Source organism: Myotis brandtii, unplaced genomic scaffold (genome assembly GCF_000412655.1).
Source record: "Myotis brandtii unplaced genomic scaffold, ASM41265v1 scaffold247, whole genome shotgun sequence".
NCBI lineage: Eukaryota > Metazoa > Chordata > Mammalia > Chiroptera > Vespertilionidae > Myotis > Myotis brandtii.
Window position 1 is genome coordinate 1,366,976 of NW_005359352.1, and position 11,584 is coordinate 1,378,559.

At 53.2% G+C, this 11,584-nt stretch overlaps 1 protein-coding gene across 1 annotated transcript in view; it reads left to right on the forward strand.

The window, feature by feature from the left end:
* Positions 1–3,744, forward strand: part of MBOAT2 (membrane bound O-acyltransferase domain containing 2) — a 36,770-nt gene extending 33,026 nt beyond the window's left edge. Inside the window, exons 12-14 of the mRNA XM_005867272.2 lie at positions 538–601; positions 1,362–1,513; positions 2,953–3,744. Coding sequence (XP_005867334.1) covers positions 538–601; positions 1,362–1,513; positions 2,953–3,172 — 436 coding nt within the window. The 3' untranslated portion in view covers positions 3,173–3,744. The remainder of the gene's footprint in view (positions 1–537; positions 602–1,361; positions 1,514–2,952) is intronic.
* The last annotated feature ends 7,840 nt before the right edge of the window (positions 3,745–11,584 follow it).

Genomic DNA, 11,584 nt, shown 5'->3' on the forward strand with positions numbered 1-11,584 from the left:
TGAGGGCTCCGCCTGGTGCGGCTGAGAAGCCAGCACACGGGAGGCGCCCACCAGTGGGCATGGTCGTTACCGAACTTTCTAAAGGAGCCGGGAACGTTCAGTAAGGCCAGGTGGGTGGGCTCCTTTTAGCCAGGTTCCCGGGAGCTGCCACCTGGGAGCCTGGTCGGGAGGGAGAGCGGGGCGCGGACAGGCCTGATTTCGCGCCAGCCATTCCCAGGCAGACGCCGTTCTGGTGCCGACGCCTGTGACAGCCGATGGGAAGAGCGGGAACGTGAAAGAAAAAAGGGTGTTTAAGGTTTCACATTTCAAACCTGAAATGTCCTAGAAGCTAAAACCATTAAAACAGTGGTTCTTAGAAAACTGCTTTGTTTCCCATGGGATTTTTTTTAATCCTCACCCAAGGGTATGTGTTTTTTTTTAATTGATTTTCGAGAGAAAGGAAGGGAGAGAGAGAAACATCGCTGTGAAAGAGAAACACTGATTGGTGGCCTCCTGCATCCTGACTGGGAATCGAACCTGAAACCGTTGGGTGTACAGGACGTCGCTCCGACTAAGCGAGCCGCCGGCCAAGCGAGCGCCGGCCAGGGCAGAAGCTGCCTTTGTGAGCAGCTCTTCCAGCTCCGTCAGCAAACAAACAGCGTCCGAGCCGTCATCCTCTCCAGGAGCGCTCTGTGTCCTGCACACGGGCCGAGGGGCAAGAAGAGGCTGTCTCGGGTCAGGGTTACCATGGTGACACCGTTACACGATGAAAGGATGGAAAATAGATTCCACTTCATTTATATGCTGTCGTCTACCAAAGATGACTTAAGGAGCTCTAGGCAATGGTTGTGTGTGTGTGTGTGTGTGTTTCAAATATATTTTTATTGATTTCAAAGGTAGAGAGAGATAGAAACATCAATGATGAGAGAGAATCATGGACCGGCTGCCTCCTGCACGCCCCCTACTGAGGATCGAGCCCACAACCCGGCATGTGCCCTGACCGGGAATTGAACCATGACCTCCTGGTTCATAGGTCGATGCTCAACCCCTGAGCCACACCGGCCGGGCTGGGCAGTGTTATTTTTAACTTTTATTAAGCTTTAATACAACTAAAATCTACAGAAACGTTGCAGAGAACTCCTCCTCTATGATGCCCTCTGCCCAGACTCACACATCTGCCGTGAGCTTCCCCACCCATCCCCGCGTTTTCCTCGTGCGTGGACCGTGTTCCTGAGCCCGCTTTCCCGTGGCGCCGCCCCCCCCAGACCCGCCGGCGTGGAGCGCCGGCACCCACATCCCGGAGCGGCTGTAGAGGGAGGCAGGGCGCTCCGACGAGCGAGCGGCGTTAAAAGCGAAGCCATCCTCTGGCTCCTTTATTTCAGATGAGGAGTAACTTCCGACATTACTTCCTCAAGTCCCCGCAGCTGAAGCTGCTGTACGACGTCGTCACCTGGGGAGCCACCCAGGTGGCTGTGAGTTACACGGTGGTGCCCTTCGTGCTGCTCTCCGTCAAGCCGTCCTTCGCGTTCTACAGGTGAGTGCTGCTCGGCAGCCATGGCAGCCCTGTCCCTGGGGGTGGCTCCGCTTGTGAAAGACAGCGCCTCGCTCTGGGGCACGACGGGGAAATGGCACCGTCGCCTCATTTCCTGCGGCTAAATGCACCATCACTTTAGTCTAAAAGAGTGGTTCTCAACCTTCCGAATGCCGCGACCCTTTAATACAGCTCCTCATGTTGTGGTGACCCCCAATTTCATTGTTACAAATTGAACATAATGAAAGCATAGTGATTAATCGCAAAAACAATATGTAATTATATATGTGTTTTCCGATGGTCTTAGGCGACCCCTGTGAAAGGGTCGTTCGACCCCCAAAGGGTTGAGAACCGCTGGTCTAAAAGCATGCGGTCTCCGGATACTTGGTAGAGCGTTTCCCCACTCAGCCCTCAGACGAGGGTCTGATCGGAGAACCTCCGGGCTCTCAAAGGGCGAACCAGAAAGTGTCGCTGTTCTTTGCAAGGAATCCTTCCTTCTCTTGTTTCCTTTCATCAGAATGACATAAATTAGTCCTATTCCACTCACCTGCTTTGGTTTCACTCTGTCTCTCATGTTTCATCGGCCCCTGGTCATCGCTGTAATGTAGAAATGACTGTCTTGAATTTCATGTTTTATTTCTCTAACTCCTCCCCTTCCCCCCCCCTTCCCCATTAGTGATATCTTCTAGATCAAAACCTTTATTCTTTCATAAATTCTGCATTATCTTGGCATTTAGAACGACAGCACAGAATCCGGGGTCAAAAATGGTTGAATTGGATGTGATGAAAACCGTACAGGAAACATTAAGAAACTCCTGCTGCTAAAGTTCCATCGTAACAACTTGTTGCATATTTTTGAATGGGACGGAGCTGTTTGAATTTTCGCCTAGTTTTTTGGTTCACCATCCCGTGAACTTATAGCTGTAGGAGGAGGATAGGCCCCATTTTGGCTGATATTTCATTTGGGGAATGAGGTTTCTAATAGTTTTGATCACGTGGCATTTCTTTATTTTGTGACCGTAACATCCATGTTGCGTGTCTATTACTCACGTCATTAGAATACACGTGGCTCGATTGGGGACAGTAACTAGCGGGAGAGGCCGAGCGGCAGCCACCTGCACTGGCCCTGCCTCCTCTGCCCGCTGAGCACTGGGTCCTGTGGGTCTGAGGTTTCTGGATCTATTTAGCCATGGCCTCCGACCCTCACAAAGGAATGTAACAGGGTGACTAGGCTCACGCTTACAGTCCGCGTGGCTTTCTGCGGAGCTTTATAAATACCCCGCACGCGCTGCGGGGTGCCACTCAGGGTGGGGGCGGGGAGGGTAAGAGGATAGCGTGGTCAGTAAACACATGCGGAGGGCAGGTGGCATTTGGACAAATGTGCAGTTATGACAGATGGTTCATGATCACATGTTTCATCACCGCTTCCCCTTTTCTTTTAGCTCCTGGAGTTACTGCCTTCACATTGCCGGCCTCTTAGTATTGTTGTTCTTACCCGTGAAAAAGACCCAGAGAGGACAGGACCCACACGAACACAGGCGGCTGTCGCAATCCAAAAAGTTTGACGAAAATTCTTGGGGACAGAATAGTTTTCCCACAACAAACAATGTGTGCAATCAGGGTCCAGCACGAGCCGCCAGACACCCATCGGGAACGGAGTGACGGGAACCCGAGGGCTGTGTTCTGTATGTTAACAGCGACCGATCTTAGCACCTTCTCCAGGGGGTGGGGTTCGTTGGAAAAGAGAGTAAGTTGGGGGTGCGGGGGGGCGGGGGGGCGAATCGGACAGTTGCTGATAGGGAAGGCCCTGTGTACTCGATGGGAAACGGAGTGATACTCCCCCTCCCTCGCCATGTTCCCGTGGGCCACGCCTTACAGAAGGTATTTCCATGGTCTCCGTGGGCGCTCAGGACCTCGGCGTCTGGCCGCAGGGTCCCCCGGGTGCCCTGTTGCTGAATGTACACTGTGCGCCCCGAGGCAGCGGCGAGACGGGGACATAACGGTGTCCGTCTGGCCGATGGAGGGAAATTAGCTTTTCCAAATGAATGTCTTGCCTTAAACCCTCTCTTCCCTCAAATGTCGTTCCTAAATGGTCTTTTCAACTGTAACATTGTGAGAACTCAATTTCAATATTCGATGTGAAATGAGCTGTGAAGGAATTCTGGGGAAATTGGAAACAGGATATTTAAGATTGTGGGTATTTTAAAAATGCAATAAACGCCTCAGTATTTGAAGGGTTTTCTTAGCGCATCTCCAGTGACTACAGTGCATAGTGACTTTGTGAACAGCTCGGATGCCAAACTATAGGAAGCTCATTTCCCTGGGGAGTTTCATTACCTCGTGTCAGTCAGCGAGCCCTTCAAGGAGGAATTTCTTAGACATAATTAAAGACCGGCAATGCGATAGTTTAAGCTTATCTTCTGGCAAAAGAGAGAGGAGATGACGGGGTAAGGCAGGCGTGAGTGAAGGCCGCCCTGTGCGGCCGGGGCTGGGGCCGGGCGGCGGCAGGAGGCCCAGGTGCTCGGCGGGTTCCAGGTGCTCAGCAGAAGTGCTTTTCCTTACCCATCTGAGCTTCTGCGATACGTAGACATTTAATCACTTTTTAGTGCGTTGGACTCTTAGAAGAAATTTACCAAGCATAAATTCTATCTATGTTATAGAAGGCCCGTGGCCGCAACGCCATGATGCCCAAACGACTGGTCACCAGGAGGTGCATGGAGCACCTCTCGGGCCCACCCTCCACACACCCCCGAGGCACCAGCAGCATCGGTGGAGCGTCGTGGGGCACCAGCAGCATCAGTGGAGCATCGTGGGGCACCAGCAGCATCCCCGGAGCGTCGTGGGGCGCCGGAAGCATCCGCAGAGTCGGGGCCTCGCGGGGCAGCGGACATGGCCCTGACGGCAGGCTAGGCCTAGGGGACCCTACACGCGCACGATTTAACCGTGTGCTGGGCCTCTAGTAGGTCTATAAAAGGATTATGGAAATAATAGTGGTAGATTGCCCCAAGGGTTTGAAAGAGAGATCACTGAGTGAGGCTCTCTCTGGCCATTCACTCCCTCCTCTGTGACTGTTTAATTCTTATTTGGGAAAGTTTTAGGGAAATGAAAACTTAATGCCATTGGGTCTGAGCCACATTTTTAGAGAATAATATAAAGTCTTTTCCAAATCCCTAACTTCTCATATTAAAATGTTGCTGTAATGCTTGTTAATGAGTTTTCCATTCTGTAAGTGGAAAGGTGTGCTTTTAGCTCCTGGGCCCCGAGTCTCTCCCCGAATCCCAGCCTTGTGCTTCGAAAGGGGGGCGGGGGGGAGGGGGGACAAGGTGTCAGCCTGGCTCAGGGCCTCGGCCGTGGACCCCACACAGGGCCGGGCGCCAGGCGGACAGGCGGGGCCTTCGCACGGCACCTCTGACCAATCTCTTGTGGAATTTATTTTCTTTTTGCCTTAAGTTATTTAATGAAATGCAAGTTATCTATGGCGGGTCTCTCTTTTTTATTTTTGTCATTAGTAACTTTTCAAATGATGTTAAGAACGGAACAGCCATGTGGCTTCAGCGACATAGTATTTCATTGAAAGAAGACAGGGAAAGCAATGCACTTGGGACCTTTGAGGTCTTAATCAGCAAAAATACCACTGTGTCTTTTCAGAACTTCGGAAATATCCGAGTGTTTGTGTGAAATGTGTTCATTTTTCTGAAGGTAAATGTTCCCCCCTGATGAGGTTAGCCCTGCGCTGTCGCCTCCCAGGAAAGAGTAGGTGGCGGAGTACATTCTCTCCGTTTCCCCCTGCGTGGCATCGAGCCGGCTGTGCAATGTGAGAGGAGAGGCGAGAATCATCACGGGCAGTACCTGCCCCCAACTCTCTCCCGTGGTCTAAGTTAATGCTGCCGGGAGCCTGGCCTCGAGGAAGAGAAAGTAAACAAGTCTGGAGTTTAGGAGACAAGTGTAGGCATGCCCGAGAATAAAACTCCTTTTGTTCAGCCTGCCCAGCCCTTTCCAGACAATCACCGTGTGTTCCTGTTGCCGGACTGTTTTATATTTGGCCATGAGCCTCGAGCCCTGTTACTCCTGCTCTGAGTGTAATCATAGCGCCACCCCCGGGGCAGCAAGGTGGTCGATGGATTTTCCCATCCCGTTGGAGATAAACAGACTGATTTCCAAGGCCCACTAGTTGTTGTTCTTTGGTGTGAAATGGCTCAGTGGGTAGCTTTTCTCTCATTTTGGAGCCATGTATTGATTTTATTCTTTTCCCATTAAATTGATCGGAGTTAATTTCGGAGAAATTACCATCACAAATATGTAATCCAGAAGAACCACGGGAGAAGGAATTCGGATTCTCCAGGTGACTTCTCCCCCAGGAGGGACCCCCTGTGGTCTGTAAGGCGCAGTGCCCGCGGGGAGTGTGCAGGGACCCGCCCCGCTCCTTCCGGCGTGGGAGCGATGCGCCTCGGGCCGGCTTCCTTAGGAATCACAGACTCGGAGTCAGTGCGCATTCACACTCTCTCCACCTTCCGTTGACATGAGACCACTCCAGAGGTGACCCCTCAGTGTTGTATTTGTACTTTTGGTTGGTGATTATGCGACTCAGGGAAAAATGAGCAGAAGTAATTCTCCTCTCTCTCATTTTCTTGGACAGTTAGTCATCTTCACTTGATGTCTCTCCGCTTTACGAGCGGCTTCCTCTCGGTGTTTAACAGAAGCATTTTCATCGGAACGTGGGGTCATTGGGGAAATTCCTTTCACTCCTAAAATGTCCTGCACGGTAGAGGTTTCTGTGGTTCCCACCCGCACGGCCACCACCTGGCCGCCACCACGCTTCGGGGTGGGAAGCGTTGTTGTGGCTGATCCCAGCCACGGGTGGCAGTCACGTACGGGCTCCCCCAGATGCTAGTTTTGAGAAGAATCTGCAGTGAGAAGGGTGGTTCTGGAGGCGAAGGTGGCTCCCACTGAAGCCCCGATGGCCTTGGGGAGACCTGGGCCTTCCGGGGCTCAGTGTGAACGAGCCCGTGGCTCGGTCCTAGAGCTGCGGCCAGTGTGTGTGTAAGAATGGCGGCCTGAGCAGACCCGTCAGCCACGGGCGAGGGCGGGCTCTCCTGGTCATGCACTTGGGTTACGGTGCTCGGAGGCCCGGCTCTCCAGGGACCGTCAGGGGCAGCGGAGGGAAGCCGTTCAGCCCGTTCAGCCAGGACGCACGCCGTCTTCACCGAGCCGGCCCGACAAGGAGCCTTCAGATGGGATAGTCTCTCCGAAGAGCACGTTCCCTTTCGCTGTCTCTGCCTTTCGTGTTTGTTTCTGTTCGTGCTGTTGAAGAGAGATGCTGAAACCATTTTATGCGCATTACCCACCTCACTGGGTGTACCGCTCTGCGGCTTCTCAAGTATCATTTCGTTCAAAGAGATTTAAAACATGTAATTTGGGTTCTACCTTGTTTTAAACGACGGAGAAATTAGAGTGTTTGCCATTAAAATAATTGCAGAATCTATACTTTAATTCGAGGGCTGGCTTGCACGTAGGACATACATTTTCCCTATTTAAAATTTTGAATATTCGTGAACAACTCTGGGTATTTATACGTTGTTGTGTGTTTCTTATCACAAACCGTTAAAAAGGATTCATTCATTGGTTGTGAGAGTTCCACGTTTTAATTGGGAGAAAACCATCACTTGAGGGAATACCTGCTTCCGAACGGTGCCTGCTGTTGCCGTCAGCCAGGGCCCTGTCCAGAGCTCTAGGTGTAAACCAGCGTGTTGCGGAGTTTCAGCAGCCGCGACTCACCCGTCCGAAGGGGAAGACATCAGACTTAGCGTAGGTGCAGCATCCCCAGTGTCACCGTGAAATGGGGTCTTCCCAGCGCTCCGTGCCCAGCGGCCGGCCGGCTGCACCCTGAGCTGAGGTGTTGGGGCGTCTGCTCTGCAGCCTCACCTCGAAATGCAGGGTCCTGTAGCTGAAGGGAAAGGTTTGCCTCTGAAAGGAGAAACCCCACTCAGATGTGCATTTGAAAGCTGAGACTGTAGGGAGTGTCCCCAGCGTTGGTCTGCAGCGCCTGCTCTCAATCTCCCTGCAGTCGCTGCTAGGGAAGGGGATGCAGAGAGCAATTCCCCTGTTGGCTCTGCGGGAAGGCCCTGCTAGCAGCGAGGCAGGAAGCTGCGCGGCTCCCGGAGGAGGAGGCAGCTGGCTCCATTGTGACGGCCGGGCCGCTCCGCAAGGTTTCCACCTGCTTTAAAGTGCCACTGATTTTAGTCGGTTTTAACGTCACGCAGACGCTCTCGGCCACGCACTGGGCAGCCTTCCTCACCCAGAGCCCGAGACACCTGTTCATGCCGACTGTCTGTCTCGCCTGTAGCCCTGTCTTCTGTTCATACACCTTTTATACAGCAAAGGAGCAACCCAAACACGCCCCTGGCCTGTGTTCTATAAATACTGGTGAGAAGACCCAGGCTAAACCACGGTCTCAGCTCTGTGACGCACGGCCACCCGCAGGCGTGTTTTGTCAGATGCTGCTGCTGTGGGAAGACAGGGACATGTAATGAGAGACCGAATGCTACAGAGTGGCGGCAGCAGGATGACTCAGGCTCCTGGAGTGGGGCGCTGGGAATGGAAACGGCGCCGGCCGCCTTCTCCCGGAGGCCCCGTGACCTGCCGCCGCTCTCCGTTCTGGGCTCACTTCTTTGAGAAATTGATGTGTTGATGTCCCTTTTTGTCCCTGTCCGTTAGAGGACAAACATGTAAAGAGTCTCCCAGGCCTTTGCAATATGCCTCTGTCCCCATTTTCTGTGTTTCTGGTTCTGTACATGCGGACTTGTCAGCGACGTGCATTCGCTCCTGACTTGGTCCCGTGGGGAAAGGAATCGAGCATCCGACACGGACGTGGCTTCTCTACCCGCCACCTGTGTGCGCCGGCCTCTCGGAACAGAGGGACAGACACAGGCCACGGGAAGGAGCGTGAACGCGGTTCCGGTGGAACAGGAGCGGCCCCGGGGCACAGAGGGAGGCGTGTGACTTCAGTCCTGCCTTCACGAGCCAACGTGACCTTCGCCAGGCGTGCTTGACCTTGACCTTTGCTCCTGGGACAGGAGGCTCCAGCGCCGGCAGCCGGGCTGGGCAGGACTCCTGTGCCTTCCCTGCGTGAGCCCGGGGCGTGGTGTTCTGTGCTTTCTGTTTTTACGATTCCAGAACATGTTTTTAAAGAAGTGCTACTTGTCAACAGCTCCGTACGTAGCTCTCGTGTGCCGCTGGGTCGGATGCCCTGTATCGTGGCGGTTCTGGTACCACTCCTATCTGGTCTGTGTCCTCAGAGCTGCCCCTGGCTTCCGGCTGGGTCTCAACCATGTTTGTAACATACACGCGAATGTTCTTTTCTAATGTGTGTGTCTTTGAAATGGATTAAACAGTAGTTTAAAAATGTCTGTGTGTGTGTGTGCTTTCAGCTCCGTGCGGAGAGCTGAACACCAGGCCTGCGTGAGAGGCGGCGGTCCTGCTACTGCAGCTTCCTCACCTGAGGATGGTGTTCCAAGGCAGCGGTTCTCAACCTGTGGGTCGAGACCCCTTTGGGGGTCGAACAACCCTTTCACAGGGGTCGCCTAAGACCATCGGAAAACACATATATAATTACATATTGTTTTTGTGATTAATCACTATGCTTTAATTATGTTCAATTTGTAACAATGAAAATACATCCTGCATATCAGATATTTACATGACGATTCATCACAGTAGCAAAATTACAGTTATGAAGTAGCAACAAAAATAATGTTATGGTTGGGGGTCACCACAACATGAGGAACTGTATTAAGGGGTCTCGGCGTTAGGAAGGTTGGGAACCACTGTTCTAGAGGAAGGGAGAGGGAGAGAGAGACAGAAACATCAATGATGAGAGAGAACCATGGATGGCCTGCCTCCTGCATGCCCCCTACTGGGGAGTGAGCCTGCAACCCGGGCATGTGCCCTGACCAGGCATCAAACCGTGACCTCCCGGTTCATAGGTTGACATTCAACCACTGGGCCATACTGGCTGGGCTCTTTCTTTCTTTCTTTTTTGATGGGAGAGTCTGGGCCCTAAGGAAATGTACATATAACACTCTTCTTGAGGCTAAGGACTCATGCCTTAAAGAGTGTGCAGTGACAAACAGGAAATCAACTTGCTGAGGGAAGGGTGCCCCCTGGCCCTTCCTCTCTGAAATCAACTAAAAAAAATAAAGAGTAACTAGTAACGGAAACCCACCTGCAGCCACCCCTCAGCATGGACAGTGACGCTTGTTGAAAAGTAGTCAGGGCAGCCCCTCTGCTGCCTTGCCCGTCCCCGACTCCACGGAGCCTCCTGCGGGCCCTCTGTGCCCCTGCTGCTGACCGCTGGCGGGCTGGCATTTGGGCGGCATTTGGCCGCGCCGCCCACTCTCTCGCTGGGGGTCTTTCCTCTCCTGCCTCCTCCTCCCTGCAGGGCCCGGTATTTCCCTGACGGTGACCTCCTTTCAGGGCGCAGGTAGGCCATCGACATAAAGTTAATGGAAATGTTCTTAACGTTCACCGAGAATGACAGGAAAGCAGACTGTGACCTGAGTGAGACACAGCCCGCAGGAGGCCCCGGTGACCAGCACCTGACTCTGAATCACTGTCCGGAGAAGCTGACTCAGAAGGAAGAACGAGGGGATTTCACGTCAACGACCCTGTGCTCCCGACATGTGACGCCCGGGGACTGGGCCCGCGAGCCGCAGTGTCACGGTGTCCTCGGTCCACAGCGGCGCGGCGCTTCGGCACACGAAAGGCGTCTCCCTCCTGCAGCCGTGCGTGACTTCCGAGAAGCGTGCGGCCCCCCGAAACCTGACGTCCTTTTCATATGAACTGGTGTGAAGTCGCTATAACTCTCTTTCTCCCAACCCTCCCTGTTTCTCTCTCCACCCACTTGAACACAGGGTGTCACATTTCCTTCTCCTGGTGCCTCTCCCGTCTGTTCTTGTGCTGCTGTGTGCTCCTCTTCCTGCCGCCACCTGGGGACAAGGAAGCGTCCCTCTGAGTGTGTTTTATGTAGAAGGAACACGCTGACCACACGGGGCAGGGACGAGACTGGCACAGGCATCACAAGAAGTGACAGGGACAACCATCATCAACTAAAGCAAAAAGAAAGGACGTTCTAGTCCAGCGATGGCGAACCTTTTGAGCTCGACGTGTCAGCATTTTGAAAAACCCTAACTTAACTCTGGTGCCGTGTTCACATATAGAAATTTTTTGATATTGGCAACCATAGTAAAACAAAGACATATATTTATTTTATATATTTAAATGCCATTTAACAAAGAAAAATCAACCAAAAAAATGAGTTCGCGTGTCACCTCTGACATGTGTGTCATAGGTTCGCCATCACTGTTCTAGGAGCATCCTGGGGCCCCCCGCCCCCTTTCAATAAGGAGCTTGGTTAATAAAATTTTCAAAATATATTTTTATTGATTTCAGAGAGGAAGGGAGAGGGAGAGAGAGAGAAACATCAATGATGAGAGAGAATCACTGACTGGCAGGTGTGCCGGGCGGGAGAAGAACGGAGAGGAGCTCGGCCCTGCAGGTGGGGCAAGTCAGAGGCCCCCTCTGCAGAGATGGGGTGGGAGCCAGCCTTGGGGGGCTGCGGAGCGGGGAGTGAGGGAGCAGGGAGCCGGTGGGCCCTCAGGGCCAGGAGTGGGGCTCCCACCTGCGTTGGGGGCAGGCAGGGACCCCGCTTCTGGGTTCCGAGGAAGGGATTGGCGCTGGCCTTCCTTTGCCGTATTTCGAGGACTTGCCATTGCGTTTAGGGCTCTGCACAAGCTTTGAGTGTGATGCTGAATTATAGGGTAACCACAGCGCCCGGCCAGGGTGGCTCAGTGGTCGAGTGCTGACCTCTGGACCCGGAGGTCACTGTGCGAATCCCCAGTGCGGGGCTGCCCCCCTCTCATCACTGATGTTTCTGCCTCTGTCCCTCTCCCTTCCTCTCTGAAATCCATTAAACACATTAAAATAATAATAAAGTAACCACAGCAAGAAGACAGGCATCCACAGCGGCACAAGGACACGCCCAGGCCGCACTGGCTCTCGCACTGCCCGCCGCCTCCA